This window comes from Mauremys mutica, chromosome 16 (genome assembly GCF_020497125.1).
Source record: "Mauremys mutica isolate MM-2020 ecotype Southern chromosome 16, ASM2049712v1, whole genome shotgun sequence".
In the NCBI taxonomy this organism is placed as follows: Eukaryota; Metazoa; Chordata; order Testudines; family Geoemydidae; genus Mauremys; species Mauremys mutica.
Genome location: NC_059087.1, coordinates 8,286,504 through 8,311,135, shown reverse-complemented (window position 1 = coordinate 8,311,135; position 24,632 = coordinate 8,286,504). Strand labels below are relative to the sequence as shown.

At 37.1% G+C, this 24,632-nt stretch overlaps 1 protein-coding gene across 6 annotated transcripts in view; it reads left to right on the top strand.

Annotated features, from left to right (window-relative positions):
* Nucleotides 1-24,336, top strand: part of MPHOSPH9 (M-phase phosphoprotein 9) — a 46,600-nt gene extending 22,264 nt beyond the window's left edge. For 3 of the 6 annotated variants that reach the window (XM_044990204.1, XM_044990203.1, XM_044990206.1), the window contains 18 exons: nucleotides 924-1,014; nucleotides 2,114-2,220; nucleotides 3,790-3,912; nucleotides 4,556-5,010; nucleotides 6,245-6,403; nucleotides 6,493-6,580; nucleotides 7,388-7,603; nucleotides 10,347-10,394; nucleotides 10,955-11,019; nucleotides 14,648-14,749; nucleotides 16,168-16,305; nucleotides 17,121-17,296; nucleotides 18,251-18,415; nucleotides 19,052-19,172; nucleotides 20,042-20,145; nucleotides 21,123-21,373; nucleotides 21,912-21,980; nucleotides 23,412-24,332. In XM_044990204.1, the coding sequence (XP_044846139.1) occupies nucleotides 924-1,014; nucleotides 2,114-2,220; nucleotides 3,790-3,912; nucleotides 4,556-5,010; nucleotides 6,245-6,403; nucleotides 6,493-6,580; nucleotides 7,388-7,603; nucleotides 10,347-10,394; nucleotides 10,955-11,019; nucleotides 14,648-14,749; nucleotides 16,168-16,305; nucleotides 17,121-17,296; nucleotides 18,251-18,415; nucleotides 19,052-19,172; nucleotides 20,042-20,145; nucleotides 21,123-21,373; nucleotides 21,912-21,980; nucleotides 23,412-23,513 (2,580 nt within the window). In that variant the 3' untranslated portion in view covers nucleotides 23,514-24,332. Of the gene's footprint in view, nucleotides 1-923; nucleotides 1,015-2,113; nucleotides 2,221-3,789; nucleotides 3,913-4,555; nucleotides 5,011-6,244; nucleotides 6,404-6,492; nucleotides 6,581-7,387; nucleotides 7,604-10,346; nucleotides 10,395-10,954; nucleotides 11,020-14,647; nucleotides 14,750-16,167; nucleotides 16,306-17,120; nucleotides 17,297-18,250; nucleotides 18,416-19,051; nucleotides 19,173-20,041; nucleotides 20,146-21,122; nucleotides 21,374-21,911; nucleotides 21,981-23,411 lie in introns of all 6 variants that reach the window. The other 3 variants (XM_044990205.1, XM_044990207.1, XM_044990208.1) reach the window with 3 other exon arrangements.
* The last annotated feature ends 296 nt before the right edge of the window (nucleotides 24,337-24,632 follow it).

Sequence of the window (24,632 nt, the reverse complement as noted above, 5' to 3'; positions counted from 1 at the left end):
GTTGAGATGATGAAAGCTTCAATAAAACACATTTGTGCAGAGCCATACTGGTTCATTTGCCATATTTTCCTGTACCTTCTTAAAAGATGGGACTACTTTTTCTCTATGGATGCTTATTTTTGTCAGAGTGCTGCAGGTAGCTGTTTTTAAGGTAAGACCTCAACCTCGTTTAATTACTCTGTACATCAGCTTAATGAAAGGCATGTCTTCCTTTGATTAGGGAAGAGGAGAGAGTTGTGACAAAATTAAAATTGAAATTATTTGCTGAAGTCTTCTCCATACTACTTCCCGCCTCTTTTGAGGTTTTGTGTCACTTTGTAGTTTGTTGAGGTGGTTGATTAGATAGTTTTGAGTGATGATAAAGGGTGTTGGCGGTGTATTATAAAGCTAAGATGATAGAGAGTATTTACCTCCTGATTCCTGGTAGGTGGAGTCATAACAGCTGAATGTAAGAAATTCCAGTCTTAGGATGAGGAGAGACAATAACATACTTATTGGTAAGTAAGTCGTCTCTATAACTGCACCTTTTATGGAGCAAAAGTTCAGATGACTGTCAAGCTGACAATGGGAGAGTTCTTAGTTTTGTGAAATTTCACAAAACCACATACATTTAGTTGAATCACACTTGAATTAAATAGAAAAGTTGGTTCCCAAATGTGTGTGTGGGTGTTTTTTGTTTTGTAACAAATATAATATGCTGTGTGTGTTTGGCTGCAGCTCATTGAACACAAAATGTCTGGGCCTCGATATCAATTCAGTTGAATGGATATGAATCATGGTATTAAACTAAATTTTTAATTCAATGTTTGTTTAACAAAAAATGTTTTAATGCAATTTTTTGAACTGGTGCACCTTTATTCCTCCTTTTCTGCTTTTTTATTTTATAGTCCATAAACCATATTCTTTTCCCTTTGGAATTTTAGACTAGTGTTACTGCTGCTGCTTCACCGTCTTACACTTTTTACCTCAGCCAACCAAATGAAAGTCCAAATTCCTTAGCATCTGACGCTTCAGGTATAGTTAATTACTAGTTTATTACTAGTAAAGCCCGACATTCCATTCTTTTTTCTTTTGGATTCTCAATATTTAGAATTCAGTGCTGTAACAGTTACCACTTCTGTTATTTATTTGCTCTAGGAAATTTGTTTCTAGCATTGGCAGGCTGTTGAACCTTTTAAAAATCATATAATTCTGATTATCATCCTGCTATTTTCCCACTTCAAACCCTTGATGACTTTTGCAGCCAATATCTCACTACAGCTAGAATTAGGCTGTAAATCAAAGGATCTAAGGCAATATTTCAAAACCTACTAGCACTAAAATCACTATGATGGATTAGTAAACTATTTCAATTGTCAATCCTGGTCCAGTGATCAGAGGGGGTATGGAAACTTGGAAGTACCACTGCTGTAAGCCTAAAGCATGTTTCTATACTCCTTCCCCAAATATGTGAGCAGACTGTATAGACCTGTTTGTCAGTCAGACCCAAACAATCAACTCATATATTTTGATCAGAACATAATGCAAATACGTTTTAGGAACAAGACCAAGTACAGAAGTACATTCATGCAAATTTACTACACCCACTCATAACCCACTGAGACAGAACTGTGAATTGAAGGCAGCAACTTGGACTTGGGGCTGTTTGTTTATCCCATTGATGCTGGGGCTTCTGGAGGATGTTATTAGCTTACTCCAGAGTGCTGATCCAAACCCAAGTAGTAGGCAGTTCAGAGTTATGTCTAGGGCTAGATTCTCCGCTCTAGCGTACATTCTCATAGTTCCATTGACTTAACTAGGTCTATGACAATGTACGCTAGTGGAGGATCTGTCCCCTAGAGTCCAAGGAATAAGCCCAAATATTTTCACTAATTTATTGGCACTATTTCTGGAGTGGTATAGTGTAATACTAGTCTACTTTTGTTAACACCTCTTCATGCAAAACACCAGTTGCTGCTGCCAAGGATTTGAAGTAAGATGCTTAAGTAGGCGCTAGTATTTAATACAATGGCTATGTTAGCTATGAAAATAAAAGCTACATAACAGATTTAACTATTTTTGTTACGCAGAAGTGAACTTTAAAATTGTGATATCTTTTATTTTTGCTTCTTAGGACTTACATACTGGAAACTAGATGAAAAGGAAATGTATCACTCTTTGCCTGAAAATTTCAGAAATGAATTTTCTAGTATTTTTGTCACAAAAGTGTCATCTGATCAGGTACTTTTTTTGTTCTTGCTTTGAAAATCCTGTAATTGTTAATTGTTTCCCATTTGCTCTTTACAGTCTGCAAAGGAGTCAAATCTCTACAGTCTGCCTGCTATAGGGACTATCTAATTTATTTTGTGATCCTGTGGCTGTTGAGGTCATAGAGGTGCTCAGGCTACCAATAGCGGCCCCCTAATTTAAAGAGAAGGGGGTAGAGGCTATCATGTTTAATGAAGGAGCCGGAACTCTGGATCTCCCCCATTCCCACTCTTAATAAGACAGCAACAGAATCTGACCACCTAGAGTATGTCTGCCCTGCAGCTTGGTGCATGGCTCCCAGCCTGGATAGACAGACATGGGGTACCTGTACTTGAGCTAGCAGTACAGATCCGCCCAACCCCCTGGATCTGTACTTGGGTGGCTCACCCACGCCACTGCCTGTGTTACAATGTCCACACTGCACCAGCTCAAGCAGAGCTTGCACATGTCTGTCTACCCAGACTGGGAAGCATGCTCTGTGCCTGTTCCCCACCCTAAGGCATGCTGCAAGATCTCCACTCAGCAGGTTTTTGAGAAGGGGTGCATGGATTAGGATCTAAGTGAGTAAGAGAGATAATTAATTGATAATCCTGACATGTTGGGGGTGTGGGAAACAGATTTGAGTAATAACCGGTTATTTTGTAAGGTTTGTATGTATCATATTGTACATTTGTCTAGAGTTTAAAAAATAAGTAACTGAGACACCTCCCAAACAATTGCATATAAACTTCATTAGTAATTAAAATATTTTTAAACCCTGGGGGCCTGAATGTCTTGTCACTCCGGTGATTTACAATATTATATTTACTTAGGTGGTCTTTTGTAAGCTTTGGTGCCTAAAGGGTAGACAAGAAGGTGGATAGACAATTATGAATTTACCATAGCAATCATACTTCAGATGATCCATTTTCATTTGGATTGAGTGGTGGGCTTCTGTTATTTAACCCAGTCAATTACACGGAGAAGTAAACTTCCCCAGGGAAATGTCTTTTTTGCTATTAACTCCCAATCTCAAATTCTGCTTCTTCATTATTCACTTGCATCTGATGACTGCTGTGTTGGGGTCCTGTGGGGTGTCAGGTGGAGAAATTGTAGTAAAATTGAGGAAAAGGCAGAAGTGCTGTTCTTCAGCCAGTCACGACGGGATTGCCTCTCCTAAGTGTGTAGCCATTATTGTTTTGAATGAGAAGCAACCAGAATAATTGTTTTATTGAGCTCCTCATTATCTTCAGTCTTGCAATGTCTACTGGAAACTAATCTGCCTTTAACATGGGTATAGCTGAGAACAGTAGAATTAAAGTTACCACCTGCTTTTTATCTTGTTTGAATACTTCAGGCATTCAAAGAGAGAGAGAGAGAGAGAGAGGCTTATTGTTTACTAAGGATTTATATATATAATTTAAAGCTCAGTGGTTTTACGTGGGTGCTTTGGACAAGCCCTTCCTAACTTTTGCATTTTAAATTAAGTGTATTAGGTGAAGATTGCTTACATATCATGGTTGTTTTAATCAGGGAAACAATTAGCTATTTTGTTTTTTTAAGTCGTCTTCTGGTGATGAGATGAAGCCATCATTGAAGGATATTTATCATAAAAAACAAAGGGAAAGCAAGCAGCTGCCAGAATGGAATCTCATTTCTCCAGCCCAGCCAAGTCACCCACCAGAGGTAACATTTATTTGCACATTAATGCCTCATGTCAGAACAGAAACATTTGGCATGTTATGAGGTTTCAGATTGGTGGTTCGCTCTCATTTTCAACTCGCAAAGCAAGTGCCCGCTCTTGAAACAAAAACAAGATGTAGGTTGTGAAGATCTTCATGGCCTTATCCAACTGTATCAAATGCCATGATATCTGATTTTTCTCTTTTCTTCCTTGAATCATCAACAAAATAGTTAATGACAATTTAAGAGTCAACCTTGTTAAGTTTCAGAACCAAAATCCCTTGAAATGATTAGGGACAGACACTTCCCTTGCAGTTATTGTCTGCAGAGAACATGAGTCTTGGGCAGATATCACTGAATTCAATTATATTTGGCTCACACTTTAAAAGTTTTCTTCACAACTACAAGTTCTAGAGATCACTCCTTTTTTTTAAACGAAAACCAGGAAGACAAGTAGCAGCCACCAGAAAAAAGTGCCAGCTCACTAAGCTGTTGCAAGTCTTGTGTATTGCTACCAAATAATTGTTGTCATACTACTTTTAATAGTTTCTGCAGTAGATTTGTATCTCCTTCTAATGGATTAAATGATTCTTCATTCATAAAATCCAATCATAGTTTATTAGTATTGTAATTATTTATTTCATAGGTCTTAACACTAGATCCAACATTGCACATGAAACCCGGTGAGCAGAATCCAGGACATTGTTTTCTCAGTACTCTTGATGAGAAGACTCCTTTTTCTCCAGACTCTATAGCGGATCCCACTTTTTCAAGTCATTCGGACATCGATTCATTTTCACATACAAGCAATATAACTTCACCTCAACTACGTGGTTCTCCAAAATATACTTCCAGCACTAAAGTTTTACATTTGGACCCCTGGGAAAATAATGCATTCCAAAATGAAACCAAGATTGGCTGCTCTTTTCCGATGCCATATGCAGATACTAGTAATGATCTGTTAATCAACACTGAGGATGAAGAAAGTTTAACTTTAACTCCATCTTCGATCATCCAGTCCCAGCTTCCATGTGCTGACAACAATTTACCAGAATATAGTATTTCAGTGACATCCTTCGAAGATCCGGTGATGTTGTCACAGTAAGCATTTTTGGCTTTTGTCTTACGTAAATTGTTTTTGGGTTTTTTTGTTTTTTCTTCATAAAAATAAAATTTAAAAATTAAAAGTTCAGAAAAATGGAGGGAGAAGTTGGACTAACTCAAAAAAACACTGCTAGAATGTCACTTAATTAAGTTTTCTAGGGTAATAGAGATTTGTGCATACCCTCTATGAGGTAACTAAAAACATAAGAATAGCCATACTGGGTCAGACCAAAGATCCATCTAGCCCAATATTCTGTCTTCTGACAGTGGCCAATGCCAGGTGCCACAGAGGAAATGAACAGAACAGGTAATCATCAAGTGATCCATTCCTTGTCACCCATTCCCAGCTTCTGGCAAACAGAGGCTAGGGACACCATGCCTCTCCCATCCAGGCTTATAGTCATTGATGGACCTATCCTCCATGAATTTATCTAGTTCTTTTTTGAACTATTATCCTCATTTTACAGACGAGGAAAAACTGAGGTTCAGAGAGGTGAAGTGACTTGTCCAACATCATGCTACTGGGTGTGAGAGCCATTAGAACCCTGTCACCTCATCCCATGCACAACATTAAACAGCTTGCACAGGAGGTAACATGACTGCTAATGTCTCTGTGCCTCTGTCACCATTTATGAAATGGCGATGATGATACCTATTTCACAGAGTGAATGTGAGAATTAGTATGTATAAAACATTTCAAGGGATAAAATGTATATGTATTCTTATTTGTGCCGCCCTGCTAAAAGAAGCAAAGAGCCATACTATCCAATGAAAAGCAAATATCCCTTCACTCCCTCTGTTTAAGCTATATTGCTTTCCCCAAAGACCAGCAGACCCAGTCTATATAAGATGTGTGTGGCTTTTCTAAGGGATCATATCTTGGTGGTAGTTTTGGAGTTTTCCTCTGTCTCCCCCCACCACTTTAATTTAGCATGCATATCTTCTATTGGTCTGTGCAGGCAGAGAGAAGAAAAGCCTTGAATTTGTTACTATATATATATCTACATATATACAAGCACTGAGAGCTTGATCCTGCATCAGTAAAACCAGCTTTCTCCATTGACCTCAATAGGAGCAGTAGCTAGTCCTGTGTGAGAGAGTCTATGTAGTAATAAATATGGCAATGGTTTTAATGTTAGGTTGCCAGTGGATGGTAATGTGGACTAGGGTAAGATTTACATTCCATAATGTGGAAAAAACAATAATTTTTTGTTCTTAATTTTAAAATTAGGATTAGGCAGAACTTGAGGAAAAAACATGCCCGACACATAGCTGATCTACGAGCTTATTATGACTCCGAGATCCATAGCTTAAAACAACAACTTGAGGAAAGCCATAAAACTGCTTCATCTGAAGAGCTGAAGAAAATCAATCAAAATCTTGTTGATAGGTAATATTTGTTTTTGTTTGTGACTATAAGGGAAAGGGGTTTTTATTGTATACATTCTTTGGTAATTTAAAAAAAATTTATGCCTCTAGGTGTGACGAGTTAGATGCTGCTCTCAATGAAGCTAGTACTCGCATGAGAACCCTTGAAAATAAGAATAATATGCTAGAAATGCAAGTGGTAAGTATATATTGTAGGTAACATGGATTAAAGTTGTTAAGTGAAAAGGTAAGAGTATGCAACTGTTAACTATCAATTTAATCTATATATTTTTTTATGTCAGCCTCAACCAATATCACATAATATGAACAGCCAGCTCATATTGGCATAGATACTAAGTTCTGCACCTTTAGAACCTCTTGATCTACAAAATCCCCATCTTTTGAGCATCATTCCTCTGTAAATGTTTAAACTTTATTATTTGTAAATAACCCTATCCCGCCCACCTTCCTTCCAATTTTAGCGAGAACTAAAGTTCACCAATAAAATATTAAACATGTTTCTGATTTTCTCTCTCTCTCTCTCTCCAAAAAAAAAAAAAAAAAGAGGGTGGGAGGCAAAATCATTACTTCCTTTTCTTATTTTACACATGGGTGATCAGGCAAATTCCTTGTGTAGTGAGGCAAAAAGAACTATCCCTATATCTACCCTACTCTAGGTTGTAAAGGCACAGTTGGGCCAAAATATACAAATCCTCCTTTCATGACCTTCAGCTTTCCTGCTAGGCCTGGGCCTGTTCTTTCATGGCTATACAGCAAACCGGTTCCTTGCTAAAGAACAGGAAATTGGGTTTCTTTTCTTGAATCTTATTTTTTTAGTCTAATGCATTGCACTAAAGAAAGTAGCTTAAACTTTTTTCAGTTTCTGTACATTATTAAAAATTAACTTCTGCTTTCTATCCTTGTAAGATTTAAGATTATAACTTTAATATTTAGAGACAAAATCGGTTAGGTAAATGTTTTAATGAACCTTGTTTTTGTTTTGTAGACAGATTGGAGAGAACGCTTTTATGCAGTCAGTAATACTTCCAAAGTTTTGCAAGAACGTATTGAAGAAATGCGCACAAGTCATAAAGAGAAGGATAACACTATCAGCCGACTAAAATCTAGGCTTAAGGATCTAGAAGAAGCATTTGAACAGGCTTATAAGCTCTCAAATAATAAAGATGCCAGGTTAAAGGAAGAAAATAAAATGCTTCAAGATGTAAGTGAGAAAATAATTAATAATGGTTTACAACTGCACAATATTCCATGAACTGTAAAAGTCCTAGATGCCTTTGGAATAATGCTCAAAATTTACTGTAGCAGAACCTTAAGTGACCAGCCAAGGAACCAGGAAAATTCAGTCCTGTGGAGATGGCAGTTAAATAAAGGCTGAACTAGATTATACTAGAAATATAATAGATCTTTTAAAATTGTTATTTGAGACCAAATTGTTTACTCAAATTGGTCACTAGTGCAGATTTGATTGCATTTTCTTATTATTGTACATACTAAAAGAATATGTATAGTATAACTCATCATGTATTTTTATTACTTTTTAAACTGTTAGATCATTTTACTGACATTATAGAGAAATTAAGTATTATTTATACCCTTCAAGTCCAGATGGCTAGGTGTTGTTTTGCAACAGCAGGGAGACAGATCTCTAAAGACTCTGCCTACTCAGTTTCTTTTCTGTCTCCAGCAGTCAAATAGTGGTGCTAGCTTAGCTTACCATCTGTGTGTCTGGTAAGGTAACATTTTCTGAACTAATTTTAGAATAAGTTTCTCATTGATTTTTTTTTTTAAATTCACTGGGGATGAGCTGATGTTTTGTATTGTAACTCTTTGTGGTTTGTTCAGATTTTCTGTCCGACTGCAGACCAAATTAATAGAACCTTGCTTTCTGACTTTAATTTTAATATAAAGTAATAATTAAATCTTAATTTTTCCAAATTAATATTAAATATTTGATATTAATATTAATTTTAAAATTAACATTAAAATTTACATAATGGATGTTAGCAGTGTAAAAACATATTGGGAGCCTTAGCTCCCTTTTTAGGATGGGATTCTGAAAAGTGCTCTGTGTTGGCCAAAATATTTCCCTTTCAAAGTCAGTGGGAAATTTGACCATTGACTTCACTGGAAGCAGAGCAAAGCCAGTATTAAGCACCTTTGAAAATCCCATCTTTGGTGGGTAAGTAGTTTTTGTTTCCTTTTATCTCTTCAGTGGTTTTTTCTGATTACTTTCTTGACATTTCTTTTATAAGAAGTTTTTATATTTTGTATTTTTAATAAAATTCATTTTAGAAAAATCGAACATACTCCAAGCAGGATAATGCTAAAGCACACAAGGATTATTAGACAAGTCAACAAACTGTTAACGTTATTTGTGCAAACAAAAAGGATTGCCAGTATTTTAGAAATAAAGCCTACTAGGGAAAATCTGACTTTCTGGACTTATCCAGTTTGTGTTCTGTTTATGCCCCGAATATTTAAAAGGATTTCTGCCATTGGGAATTGGAAGAAAAAAGTGAATTGAAAACCAAAATAGCTGTCAGCAATAAAAAGGGCTAACTCTTGAATAGAGACAACTATATTGATCAATAAACATTAATTCATTAAGAACCACTCCCAAAAATCATTTCTTTATATTGTTCAGCAATACTCTTCTAGGGTGAAAGACACCTCTCAAACTCTTTTTAAAGCTTCAGCTCAGCAAAGCACTGGATCCAAGGGCTTAAATATGTCTTAAATGGTGTAGATGTTCTTGCAAGCGTCCTGCTCAGTGGTGACTTTTCACCCGTTGTGAATGAGGAGAACTATATTAAATATTTTTCATGTGTTGTTGGTCCCAAACTTGCAAATTGTTCTGTAACACTGCATTTGTGCATAGCCCCATTGACTTTAATGCAGCTCCATAGGTAGGCAGAGGTGCCTCTGTGCAAAATAGCATGCAGGATGGTGGTTGTAGTCAGAAGATTGCTCTATGTTAAATTACGTGGATCCACATCCTGCAAACTCTGATTCCCATAGATAAGCTCCTGGGTCTGCAGGATCTGGCCCATAATTCCTTCCACATTAATTTTGTTCAGTTTACATTAAAAAGATTTTTCATTTTTATTCAGCCTTTAGTCAGTTTTATTACATTATCTGGATTGCAAATACTCCAGGGGACTATGTGTATTAAGAAATCGTGTGTGTGTGTGTGTGTGTGTGTGTGTGTGTGTGTGTAAATTTGCAATAGATCGTAAAGCTTCATAAAACAAACATTTAACAAACCCTAAAGTTCAGGCATAGCTGATTTGGCAGTATGTTTTCAACTTTTTGCCTCTAGTAAACTATTCATCAGTTCGAATAATTTCTACATTTAAATCTTAATAATCAAGATAGTGCAAGGGACAATGAATTGAAACAGAGGGTCAGGGGATATAAAGTGCCTCCTTACTTCTGTATGCTCTTGCTGGGGCCCAGCGTTGGAAGGAAAACAGTCTTCATGCAACTTCTACTTCCCCTCCGCTCGTGTGCAGGTGGGCTGGTGTGGGCAGCCAAGTAATGGTTGGCTTATCCCTCCAGTGTGCCACCCACATCAGCTGCACTGGCACAGAGGATGAAATAGTCTGCTACGGACATAGACCAATAGCAAACTGGTGTACTAAACCACCGGAGCAAATGGGCCAAGGAGAGAAGTTTAACTCTCTTAAGTCACAATTTCCTTATGTGTCTGCACCTTACATTTACAATCAGAAATATACAGTCTAGCCTTAGCATAGTGTAAGGGAGCAAATATGCTACAATTCTTATTTTGCTTGTAGCTAAAAGGCTTAAACTTAGTTTTCGTAATTGGACTTTTGCTTTAGGTCAATAACTTTTAAAAAGAAATTAAAATGCATATCAGATTAGAAGAGTTTAGTTTTCCATTATGTTTTAATTTTACTACTTGCAGTTTTCTTTTCTTTTAGCTTCTGGGAGAATATGAATCCCTTGGAAAAGAACATGAAAGAGTAAAGGTAAGTAGGCATGGATTAATTTTATTTAAAAACTGTTGAGTACAAATCTTTGTATCATTTTAATATATATATTTAAAGGAGTGACAGTATTGGAATGTCCAGATATCCAACTATAAGTGAGAGGATAATATTTGAATCAAGGGAACGAAAGGCAGGGAAAAGTTTGAATGGCCACAGTATTAGGCCCAGATATATCACCATGGCACAGAAATACATATTAATTGAATATTTTAAGTATTTAAAAAAGGATTACAGGGATGAATCCATATATTTTAACAAATGGCTTTCTAGTATGTTTGCCATGTCACAGAAGGAGGAAGAACATGGAGTTCATAGTACATCAGATGAAGAAGGAAATCTTATTGTTTATATGATATTCTAATCCTAGGCAACAAGAGTATTGCAAAGTCAAATTGAAGTCTAAGGATTTTGTTTTAACATAACTCCCTTTCAAATAAAAAGGTGATACAAATTGTAATTTTTCGATATAGATGAAGTTACTCATTTTTTCCCTTATAGAGTGTCTACACTTGTTACTTTTTTCTTTGTGTATTTTACAGGATACATTGAATGCAACTGAAAATAAATTGGTTGATGCAAACACCCAGATTTCTGATTTGAAAAGGTAAAATGTGAAAGCATCTTAGTACTATCTTAATAATGTGAATCTAGCTTTAATGCATTTAGCATTTAATCCTTGATAATTAAAATTATTGCAGATTTTTAGATCCAGTTGCAATTTGTAAAAATTAATGAAGCATCTTTGTACAGATATTGAATAATTTTATGTTACGTTGCACAAATTATAAGAGCCTACTTATTTTACAACACTTTAAACATTTTTTTCCTCATCAGGACCTCCTCCCAATCTAGAATGAATGGGTTGCGTCTCCTCTTTCTGTTGTCATTCAGTTCAGCCAATCCACTGGTCAAGCTTTTCATGCCAGAGTTCTCTCCTCAAAAGCCCTCATCTTCAGCTAACCAGTCTTTGATCTGGTTTTCAGGAATGTGGATGTTGACAGGAATTTGCTGTTCAAAATTATGGCACCTAGGCACAAATAAAGGACGGGAAGGTGTTCCATGTATAGAGCAGGAATAATACATCCTATGGCTGTCCCTCCTGCTATCTAGACCTCTCTCCTGGCTGATAGAACTGCAATCCATTGAATTTACACTTTCTGGATATGCATCAGGCAGGACTCATGACCATCAAGGGATGAATGTCAGGGCCAAAGTCCAGCCAGTATTGTGCATGGCTACAGACTGTTGAAAGTCTTTGTCTCGTATTTCGCAACAGTTCCCTTGCAAGCCTGCTAAACAGAGCATTCAGGGCGGCCAGCAGGGGAAGAGGGACTTTACTCTGGGAAAGCTCTAGTATAGGCCGCACAGGATTTCTTTGATCTGACTTCTCTTGGTATATGACTCACTGTGTTTCTCTTTTGTGGGTATGTGCTGTCATCCCTTCCCTCCCCATGTTCATCTGAGCATCTGGAGTCTCGCTGTTCATAAGTCAGAAAGATCAGGAGAGATGGGGAAATTACAATTTTTCATGTACATTTTTGTTTGTTGTTTTTCACAGTGTTACTCTTAGGATGGTCACCAGTTTAATTTCCTAATCAATTCTAGATTTCATTGTTACTAAGCCATTAAACTTCCATTGCTTTGTCTAAAGCCAGTCTAGCCAAAGAGAGGAATTTGGGACCATTTTGGGTGTTGTCCTGGCCCTTTTATATATTTGTATAATTCACGGGTTTTTAGGAAGCCAAAATCCTTATTTATTTTGTTCTGGGTTCAAAAAAAAAAGGATGGGGGGGGGGGGAAGAAGGCCTCCTGCTTAGGCTTTGAATTTACTCCTGAATCAAGAAAGTACACATTAAAGCATTTGAGAGTTTAAGACCAGAAAGGGTGTAGAGACATCCCAAGCTGACATGGTGTCCACCTGTCTAAAAGAAACTTACTGGTCATTTACCTGGCATCTATCTACATTTTTTTTTTAAGGCATTGTTGTGAAGATTGAGGTGCCTTTGCCATACTTGTATGCTATGTTCTGAGAGCAGGAGTCAGAGGCAGTTCAGTCTAGTATTTCTTTTGCATTGTCTGTTTCTCTTATCTGGTTCTGTGAACTGCTGGGGCATAGACCATTTCAGATTGAGGGTAACCTAAATGGAAAAGGATATTTTTATTTTCCTATCTGAAAACTGTATTTCTGTGATAGATCCCAGGGACATTTTCAGGATTACTTGAGGTGAATCACTACCACCTTCTTATAGCATGAGAAAGCCTTGTCTTTGCCCCCTAGATCAGGGGTGGCCAATCTGAGCTTGAGAAGGAGTCAGAATTTACCAATGTCATTGCCAAAGAGCCACTGTAATACGTCAGCAGCCCCTCCATCAGATCCCATTCCCCGCCCCATGTCTCCTGCCCGCCTGCAGCCCCAACGATCAGCGCCTCCCCCTCCCTCCCCATACCTTCCACTCGCTGTGATCAGCTGTTTCACAGTGTGCGGGAGGCTGTGGTGGCGGAAGGGGGTGGAGCGAGGGTGTGGCAGGCTCGGGGAAGGGGGCAGGAAGGGGTGGGGACCTTGGGGGAAGGGGGGAAGTGGAGTCAGGGCCTGGTGCAGAGCCAAGGGTTGAGCAGTGAGCACCCTCCGGCACATTGGAAAGTTGGCATCTGTAGCTCCAGACCAGACTCAGCGCCTATTGGAGGAGCCGCATATTAACTTCTGAAGAGCCACATGCGGCTTCGGAGCCACAGGTTGGCCACCCCTGCCCTAGATTTTGGGAAAGCCCCCCCAACTACTGGCTGTTGGCAACACAAGCCTTCTGCTGTGGGCTCTACAAGCCCCTCTCCCAATGCAAGCTAGCAATTTCACACACCCCACTTTGATATACTTGAGTGCCCAACCCTTTATTGACTGGAAACCCACAGTCAACACTGATCCACGGCCTCCATGGAAGCAGTGCACCTCAATTCACCATTCTCCTTAGCACAAAGGACTTAGATGTAAAACCAAACTGAATTTTATTTAACAGAGTTTGAGATAGAGATTCAAATAAAAGCAAGTATAAAGGTTTGGAAACATAAGGATACAAGTAAAAGAAAAACATATACAAAATCTATAGTTTATAATTATTAACAAGTTACTTTCCTGTCTAATACGGTATTTCTCACTCAGTGGTCAGTCTTTGCCACGTTTGTCCAGTTCAGAAAGCTATGATCCACCTTTAATGAGACAACCCCCACTTCTGCTGGCAGAGTATCTCCTCTGTAATAGAACAAATCCTGTGCCCTTTCCCCAGGGGATTCCCTTATTCAGAGACGTTTCCTGGAGTTCTTTTGTCTTTAACTCCTCAAGCCTGCAGGTGGTCCAGATAGTAACCATAGGCTGGCTTCACAGATGTCTATTGTTCCCAATGTTGATTGAGTTAGCTCTGAGACCTGCCTCGCCTCAGGTGACAAGGTCAACAGTTTTGAAACCTAATATTCTGCATTTTACATATCTCTTAAATTATGTCCCTTACAAACATCTCACAGTAACCATGACAATCAGCTGGTTCCTAGGTTTCAGCAGAGACCACACACAACCTCTTCGATGAAATATTGAGAAATGGTTGGACACAGAGGTGATATACCTGCTTGGGCATGTCTCTGTTACAGTCCCCCAGTCTAGAAGCCCACCAGGTTTGGGGTTTTTCACTTTAATTCTGATTGCAGGTTTAACAGAATTCTTGCTAAGGTTTGATTAATCGAAGGTGTGGGCTACTCTGTGGTGAGGGAGGGGAGAGTTATGATGTGAAAAGTCTGAACAGCAGGCTGGGTGAGTTGCCTGAGTGACATGTGAGATGAAGATCAGCCCATTAAATCCAGAAGGGGGGAGCTTTTTACAGAAATCCACCTTTTCAAGGAGGAAAAGAGGTTTTTTTTCTTCCTTTTGGTGAAGCTAATTTTAAAAAATAGACTTCATTCAGATAGAACCCATGTAACCGTATTAGTATTTTGAAATGGTTTTACACTTCGATGGAATTATTCCACAGCAACATATTTTTTTCTTGCCCTCCATCGATGTTTAACTTCTGATTTGACAGAGCTTGGAATCAGATACAATGAAGTATCTTTACATACTGGTTACGCTTCTTCCACCAAGGACATATATTAAAAAATCTCTATATTTTAATATTGTATAAGATCTAACAACACTATTTTAAACTTCTTTTAAACCTCCTTGTAATATGTCTTCATTACTTCTGCATTAGAACAATTTCAAAACTCGAAGCTCAGATCAAGCAGGTAGAACATGAAAATATGTTGAAACTCCGTCATATTACTGAAAGTCATTTAAGAACATCTCATGCCAAGTAAGTGAATATTCTATCATGTGAAAAGGTGGGTGATGTGTTTTATTGAGCAGTTTTTCTGTTTTGGCTAAAAATGGGTTATCTAACGGTAGACTGTAGCAGTTGAAAGACATATTACATAATCCAGCATATTATATGCCAGGAAATAATTAAAAGATGGAACAAAAAATATGGGCGTCCAGTTTTGCAAGCTTTACTTGTACAATCCTTATTCTCATAAGTGGTTTCAATTACTTCACTGGGATTACTTAAATGAGTAGAGATTACCCTTGTGAGTAAAGTACACAGTAGGAAGTATAAGATCTGAATCTGCAACTGGACTGTAAAGGCTCCATGTCATTGTACCTTTAATACTTTGAATCAGAAAGGTGTATGTGACTTTTTTTTAATTTTTTAAAATAAACTTTTACAAGTGTCACTTAAATTATGTGGAAATAAGAGTGTAAATGTTGCTAGAAGAGGGGCAAAACTGGGGTGTCCCTGCTTTGCTCCTTTGATGTATAAAGCATGCCTCAAAAGTTTTACCTTCTATTAAGGAACTTCAGAAATGTACCAATTAGCAACTGAGAGGGATAGTTTCTGTTGAGGACTAGTTGAATAGCTAGAAAATAGGAAAAATGCCTCCAAAATAGGAAAAATTGAAAGACTTAAACTTTGAGACAGATTTGCCCCCACTGGTATAGGGAAGAGGTGCAATTTGCTGAAGCCACAGTAAAAATGGGGATGAAATCAGACCTTATAAACTGATACCACACACAGAGAGAGCATCATTCCATTTAAACAAACAACAGGATAGATTTAAAGAAATATAATTGTTGTTCTTGGTATTGTGTGAATGATGCACTGTTATTCTAATTTGTGTGTACTTTTTAGTGAATCTATATATAAAATCACTTTTTTTGGTATTTCTAATCTGTAGTTTTTCAATTGAAAATAGTTGATGGCCTCTATATTCATCACTCCTCTGTATTATCAGTTGTGCTCTTTCTTTCTTTTTAAGAAATATATAGGATGAGACAAAAAGAGTTGGAGGCTTTAAACCAACATCTTAACCTTAGGTACAATTATATCTTAGTTTTGTATAATTCATTCAAAGTCTTTGCGAAGAAGCCAACTTGGTATCTGGCATTTGAAGTCAGAAAAGCAAGTGTTTCTGTATGGAAGTATAGATCTGTGGAAAATACTGCCTTCTAAAAATACATTATAAATAATCACTGAAATCTGAGTGTGTGTTCTTTTAATTAAAACACTCACTTTTTTAAAAGGTACTTATTGCTCCAAATATTTACAAATTTGTAATTCTGTGTTGGAATGTAAGGTGCTTTCTCTCTCTGGCTAGTATAAGTGCTATTTTTTTTTTAATTTTAAAACCCAAAACTTTAAGCATTCCATAATCCTGAAGCTTTTCACTCCAATAGCAAGCTGACAGCTTCTGATGTAAACAGACGGAAGTGGTTGATACCAGGAGCAGAGTATTCAATCTTCACAGGCCAACCTTTAGAAAATCAAGAGAACATTATGGATAATAGACTGGAGGAAACCTACATTCCTTCTAGGTAAGATAGCTTCCTGTAACCACCACCCTCCACTCTGATGTAGTGGAGAATCAGAGCAGTTGTAATCTAAGAAATATCTATGCAATTTCTGATTTTAGAAATAATTTTCTCTACAATTGACTGTTGAGTTTTGTGCTTGTATTTATTTACTAAAGTCTAAAGTATTTATCCATTGCCTGAAGTGCTGTGCATGTTTTGAAAGAACCTTCTAATCTAGTGTGAAACAGGCAGGGACTTTCTTAGCTCTCAAAGGTCTTTTGCCCTTGAAGAGACCTCATAGATATGTCTTTTTCACTGACCAACTGCCATTGCCTTTATGCCCTCTGAAGTATTCCACTTCAGTTCCTTGGTCAGCAAAGGAGTTCTCGGTTAGAATTGCACTGGCAAGGTTGGTTGCACCTCTGCTGGTTCTGCAGACTTCAGTTTTGATGAGGATGTCACTCTGTCTCTTTAGTAGTTTGCCTTGTTCCTTCCTCAGTCTCTGTCAGGGTAGATTTGATTTTAAGATTTTACAGAGTTGATGTTTGAAAAATTCTAGCTCACTAGACTTCACTCATTTCCACTACTGCTCAGATTTGGGGGTTCACATCATCCTGTAACTAATATTTTAGAAGTCAGAGGTTTCTGGATGAAATAAAGAACATTATAAGAATTTCCATTTGGATTGTTGTAAGATGACACAATACTTTGTACCAATAAACCGTAAAGTATTAAATTCATTTCTATGCGAGTGTAACTCTCGGTTGACATTTGGATAGCCTATTTACCGTCTAAAATCTTGGTTCCTCATATGCTGCTTTCATATATTATTTAAGGCACCATTCTCCTCCTGAAAAGGACCCTTCACTAGAAGACTCTTCAACAAATGTAATGGCAAAAAAAGAAAATGAGGTACCAGACACACCAATCATGAAAGCCTTTAAAGAACTTGAAGAGGGAAAAGCATTTAAAAGTTGGGGCACACAGACAGAAAAAGAAGACACTTCAACTAGTAAATTTATTTATATTCTTGGATTTGTCTTGACTTGCATCCTCTAAATCACATGGGTTTTTTTGTTTCTCTCCCCTTTGTTTTCAAGGATTAGAATTAGCCTGACTTAGGTGACAGGGTAAAAATAGTTAATAGCTTTGCAAAGAGTCTTCATGTATCCTAAAACAATGCTCTGTAGTTTGCCTAACAAAACCTGAAATAATAAAGCTAGCTGACTTGTTTAAAATAATAGGAATGCAAGAAATTCTCTATAGCATCATATTAGTTCATCTAGTTCAGTGTCCTTTCTGTAGCGGAAATTTATATACACTGAGTATTAACAAAATTCCTGCTGTCTTTGCACCTACATTTGTTTTGTTGTAGTGTAACGTCTAAATGTTGGCATGAAAGCTGGCGTGTATTATATGACTGAGTAGACTTAATCTCTTCCTCTATGGTGCTGGAGTTGCAGGTGCTCAGTAGCTCTTTGCGTCAGGCCTTTATTACTCAGGCGCTAAAAATATGGATTTAGGAGCCTAAATTCAAGCACCTAGGTTTGAAAACTTAGGTTCTGTTCTAACTCCTGTCTCTCAAGATACTTGTGCTGCCCTGCTTTCAGTCTCCCGTTTCTGTTAAGCCTGTGCTATTTCTCACTAGCTCAGATTTGTCCTGTTTACCTTCACTTTAAACTCAGTTCTTCTCCTCTATATCTGTGCTGCAGAACAGCTCTCCTCATAGGTCAGGTTAACATCTTACTTCAATGACTGTCAAATATTGCTCAATTTCTAGTGGGGATAGGACTTGAGCATGTACAGCTGGTTAGTATAACACAAACCTACTGACATGGGAAACAGCTGAGATGGAACAAGTACAGGTTTGAGTACAGTAGGTTACATGGGGACTGAGTGAAGGAGAATCCTCAATATCCTGTGTAATATAAATATTAATTTTTATGTGTTTGTTTGTTTTTTACAGAAACATCACATAGACGTCAAACTGTTGGATTTAATGAAAGCACTTTTAGTGCCAATCGGTCCCCAGAGAAATGCAGAGATCAACAAAGACCAAAAAGATATAGCTCACCTAGTGGGCAGAGGTCATCATCCCTCCCACCTTCAAACAGGAAGGCAAACATTCCAAGTAAGCATTTTTGTATACAGGGTTATTATGTCACTTCAAAAAGTGACAGAGTCCTGTGGCACCTTATAGACTAACAGACGTATTGGAGCATGAGCTTTCGTGGGTGAATACCCACTTCGTCGGATGCATGTAGTGGAAATTTCCAGAGGCAGGTATAAATATGCTGGCAAGAATCAGTCTAGACATAACGAGGTTAGTTCAATGAGGGAGGATGAGGCCCTCTTCTAGCAGTTGAGGTGTGAACACCAAGGGAGGAGAAACTGCTAAGCACCTCAACTGCTAGAAGAGATCCAGACTAACACGGCTACTCCTCTGATACACTGCATTTTGAAGTATTTAAATAACGTAGGGTTGTGTTACAAACAGCTGAAGGTAGGAAATTTAAAAGTTAGGATTCTCACACTGTTATCATGGATTTTCTGAAAAAAGGATTGCGTACATGAGTTACAGAATATGTGAAAGCTGTAACCTTACTATCATTTGTCAGTGTGTGACACATACTTTATATGATTTAAATGGACAGAACCTCATGGAGAACTTTGAAAATAATTCTTTAAGACTTGGGATCAAATTGTATTAAGAAAAACTATTTAAATAGAAAAAGTGTTAGGCACTCAAATCTTTTCTTCTCTGCAGCAGGAAGAGAAATAATGTTGGCACCAGTGTCAGTGACATACAGCCCAAAACGATCTCCAAAAGAAAACCTGTCTCCAGGATTTAGCCACTTGGTTGGCAAAAACGAAAACACAATGACTAGGTACATATTTGTAAATATTAATTTTGGAGTGGGGTTTATTTTCTGATAGTAGTTACACAATTTACGGGCTTGATCCAGCATACCCATAGTTTTATAAATAGTTCCTACTCATGGCAGTAGTTCTCTCAAATATGCATATGAGAGAGGCCTGGTCACTTAAGTAAGGGTTTGCATGATTGGGACATATATCTGAAGTCAAGTTTGCTTTTTGAAATAGAGCAAGAATAACCTTGGAAACCCCAGTTAGTATTCACCAAGGTGATGTGTTAGGTATATCGTATTTGATGGAATAATATTGACAGGGAAAAGACTGTAGAGGCATTGTCCTATGTCAACACAGAGTAAATCTGGGTCAGTATGCAGGGATACAAGTGATGCCTTAAAGAATGGGTAAAAAAAAGTAAGCCCTTAGAGCTCTTTTTCACTCCCCCATAGAAACTTGTGTGGAGACTAAACTTACTACTGAAACAAAGGGTTTTCTTCATATTTCGCTGGATATCCTGTTTGGCAGAGCTGCAGAGGCAGCATTCTGATTCTGGAGGTGGGGTAAAGGGCAGGCATACGTAAGATGGAGGAAAAGGAAAGTTCAGCATCATTCTTAAGTGTAACATTAAAGTGCTCTTGAGAATGGGAGTCAGGCCTCTTCCTTTAGAAAGAAATAGGTTGCATGTTTCAAGGCCTTTGATATATGGAAACCAAAGAACCTGAAGGTGGAGTTGTAATTAGGAGAATCCAGAGATATTACATTTTCCATTGAAGAGGAAATTGTTTTTAATATGTAAAAGTATAAAAAGATAAACGATCCTTTATAATAGGTATTTCTAACAAGTAGTTGTCTCTTCTACACCCCTCCCCTCGTCATTCTGTAGATTCAATATACTTCTGGATGATTTGGAAACTGCTCCTACCTCTACATTACAACATAGCAATCCAAGAAAACGACTCCAGTTTCTTTCACTAGATGATATAGAAGGTAATTTGTCAGATTGGGCAGAATTATGATTTTTTTTTTCTCTTCATTCTCCTAAAGGGAACTCTTTTTTTTCCCTCTACATAGCTTCCACCGACTAGATAAGAGGAATCATGACATTTTTCTAATAAAGCTCTATCTTTTATTTTGCAATAAATAAATGCAATAGTAATATTGCTTGTAGCAGTAGAAAATTACGATTCTTACAGTAAATATTTAATTTTTATACACACTCAAACATGCACAAACAATAGAATAACAAAAATAATTCAACTGAAAAATAAGAAAGGAAATAAATTTCCTAATTTCTAATTTAGTTATGCAATATATATATTACAAGGAACCATGTCATTGTGTGTATTCAATATCCTTAGAGAAGGTTCTGTTACTAAGTGTTGCATACAAATAGTGAAGGGTAATTATAATAATAAAGCTAGTTAATTTAATTGTTTTAAATAGTTGGATGAAAACATTATTTTAACCACATTTTCATTAAAATACTGAATTTATGATATTTTATATTTTAAATTTTTAATATTTTTAATATTCAATCATGTTTTTAATTCTTTAACTGTAATATAAAGAGCAGTCTGAAGCTACAGTGAAATATTTTTCATGACCTATATTAAATATTCTGGTTAAATATTGTAGTAAATTATTTTGTTGTAAATCTGAGATTACTAAAGTCTTCAGTCATCAACAGCAACTAATCAATATTATATAACTTCTTCCCAAGTTTAGCTTCATCTTCAGATAATTCTGATAATATCATGAGGCATAATTAAATCCATTAGTAAGTTTGTAGTGAAAGCCTCAAGTGTGAATTTTCATGCCTTTTGTCTGTTTGTGTCCTGCAGAATCACAGTGATTCATTGCTTTTCCTATGGTTCACTTTATGTTCTGTTATGTATAATACATTATATAAATAAATAAATAAATGGAAAATTAAAAAAATAAACAGCACTTTCATCTTTTCATAGGAAGGCAACATTCAGGTAAAGGCATTGACAGCTGTGTTAAACATAGTTCTTGCACTGAATCTTTGCACACTGGAATGAAGAAGGGAACTGTGGCGTCTGCTTGGGAAGAGAGGAACATACCACACAGAAATGAACAAAGTATTCCTCCACCAGTAGTACCTTATGATGCTGATTTCAAGTATACATCAAGAATTAAGACATTGGCTGAAACTGAGAGACTTTTTGATGAACTCACACAAGAAAAGCAACAGGTAAAAACCATTTTTCTTCTAAATTTATGAATAAATGCATTTGTATAAGAGAGAGGCTAGTGAGACAACCATATAGCTGCACTATGCCTGGCTCAAACCAATTCAAAGTTCCCAGAGTTGTTCTGACGGTGCATCATCTTCCTTGCACAGTAAACTTCTGATACTCCAGTCCTTTGACTCTTCTAAGCAAAGTCATATTCTGCAATTGAGATGCAGACAAATGGGGATAGAGGGTCTGAGTTGAATTTATTTTGCAACAAGCCAAGATTTAAACTAGCCTTTCAGAGATGAAAAGTTTGTGGATTAAACCAATCTAGCAGCAAATTAGAGTGCTCTCTTCTTCAAAGGGATGTTTGTGAGGGTGGGCAGAGGTACATATAATTACATAGTATGGGACATATTATATAGTTATACTATATCTAAACAACTACACTGCACATATATCTCTAACCTATCCCTGACTTTCTTGCAGATTAAAGTTTAGGTAGGTTTATACTGGCTCTTGAATTTACAACTGCGATATTTTGTGTGTTACTAGATTGAGGCTGCACTGAGTCGAATACCTAGTAGTGGGGGAAGAACAACCTTACAAGCAAGATTAAACCAGGTGAAAACACTTATTTCTGTGTATCTGACTCTTTTTTCAGTTAATCTCCCAATACTGGAAGTTCAATCTGTATTCTCTGTTTTGCTACAGAATAAGGTGTGGTTTAGTGCAGGGGTAGGCAACCTATGGCACTCGTGCTGAAGGTGGCCCGCGAGCTGATTTTCAGTGGCACTCACACTGCCTGGGTCCTGACCACTGGTCCGGGGCTCTGCATTTTACTTTAATTTAATTTTAAATGAAGCTTCTTAAACATTTTTAAAACCTTATTTACTTTACATACAACAATAGTTTAGTTATACATTATAAACTTATAGAAAGAGACCTTCTGAAAACATTAAAATGTATTACTGGCATGTGAAACCTTAAATTAGAGTGAATAAATGAAGATGGCACACCACTTCTGAAAGGTTGCCAACCCCTGGTTTAGTGGATTGTAACAGGAGCTTTTCCATACCACTCTACGCTGCCCATGAATTGGTTTGAATCTTTAGCTTTTATGGAAATTGTTTGCCAGTTATCGTCATGTCTTAGGACCAAATTAAGAAATTATAGGGTGTAAATCAGATTCAGTTAAAATCACTTAGAACTATTGATATGTAAAGTTGTTGTAAGTTAGAGCAGTGGTTTTCAACCTTTTTTCATTTGTAGACCCCTAAATATTTTGAATGAAGGTGTGGACCCCTTTGGAAATCTTAGACATAGTCTATGGACCCCCACAGCTCTGCTGACCACAAGTTGAAAACCACTGTTCTATGGCAACAACAACCTTTCACAGAATCCTTAGACATAGTCCATGGACCCCAGGTTGTAAACCACTGAGTTAGAATACAGTAGAACCTCAGTTATGAGCACCTCGGGAATGGAGGTGGTTCGTAACTCTGAACAAAACATTATGGTTGTTCTTCCAAAAGTTTATAAGTGAACATTGACGTAATACAGTTTTGAAGCTTTACTATGAAGAAGAAAAAGGCTGCTTCCTCCCTTCTTTTGTAGTAGTTTACGTTTAACGCAGGTGTGTGTGTGTGTGTGTCTGTCTGTCTGTCTGATTGTGTACTTCTGGTTCCAAATGAGGTGTGTGGTTGACTGGTCAGTTTGTAACTCTGGTGTTCGTAACTCTGAGGTTCTGCTGTATATTTACACAACAAATGAAGGTATAGTGGTAGCTCAGGTAGGCACATGCATGCTGGCTTTAATCTAGCTAGCACAAGGAGCAATAGTAGTGAAGACGTGGCAGCACAGACGTCAGTGCAGGCTAGCTGCCTGAGTACATACTCAGGTAGACAAATGTCCTGGTGTTAGTGGAAAGCTGTTAATGCATCAGAAAAGACACTGATGGAAAATGGGGACAGTACCAACATATTAATTTTAGAAGACCATTGCTTGTAACTGTATGGTATTGAATGTATTATCTTTTTCAAATGTTTTCTTTAGGAAGCCTTGGAAGATCGCTTGGAAAGGATTAATAGAGATTTGGGCTCAATCCGTATGACACTGAAAAGATTTCATGTTTTACGTACCTCTGCAAATCTTTGAGACTTGTATCTATTAAATTCAGATATGCTTTTGTTTGCACTAATGTATAATTATGCACTCAGCAAATGCAAATTGTTTTGTATTTTTGTAAACCCTCAATAGTAGTTTTATAACCATGTTATCCTTTAAACACAGCAATATTTTGTACTTCAAATAGCCACATATATTTAAACATATTTTCTTACACTTGAGAAATCAATGTTAATCGTGTATTTTACTATTTTTTTAAAAATGTGAATTATTTTTAAATAGTGTATAAGAATTCAGTTTATAATAAGGAAGGTAAACTGAGGCAGCTTGTTTTCTGAACAAAATCATGTTGTAATCCTTTTGCAGTTCATTTTGCTCACCATTTTTATAGAGATTAATAGCTACATTGTAAATAATAGGTACTATGACATTTTGAACTTTTTATATTATGCAGAAAGCAACACAAAGCTTCTGTGGTGAATATAACTACAAGCATATGGTAAACACCTTTTATTTAAAATATTGTAGCTTGGTTTTTAATTTGCTGTTGTTGTGACACATCTTAAATAAATGCATGTCTGCAAACTGGAATTCTATTAAATATCCATTTGTATAAATGCACAGAAAGTAGTTATACAAACTGAATATTTTTGTTTCAAAATTGTATTTCTTGTGTGATGGGGTGAGGATATTACAGAGCCACGTTAATTAAAAATTATTTTAGTGTTGAGACTTACTAATTTATTTAGAATCCTGTTGGAAATATTCAGGGCCAAATTCTGTTCCATGCCATCTGGTCTTATCCTCAAATATCTCAGTGTTGGTAAATAAGAACTCCCCTCCCAAGAGGCTTGTAGAGGGATAAATCTATGGAGCTCTTCAAGTGTCTAGGGCTTGCACAAACAGTGTGGCCTTTATCTCAGGCTGTGAGGGGGATCTTCCCACTGTGAGCCTAAATTAGTGCTGAAAAGGGGTTTTCAAGTTAGAAGAGGGTTGAGTGTTGAAAATGCAGAGCACTACAGAACTACATGCATGGCAGCATTGGTAGATGGCCTTCTGTGTATGGAAATCTTTTTCATGCCCCTCACAGTCTGAGATAAAGGCCACACTCTTTGCGCAAGCCCTAGACACTTGAAGAGTTCCATATAT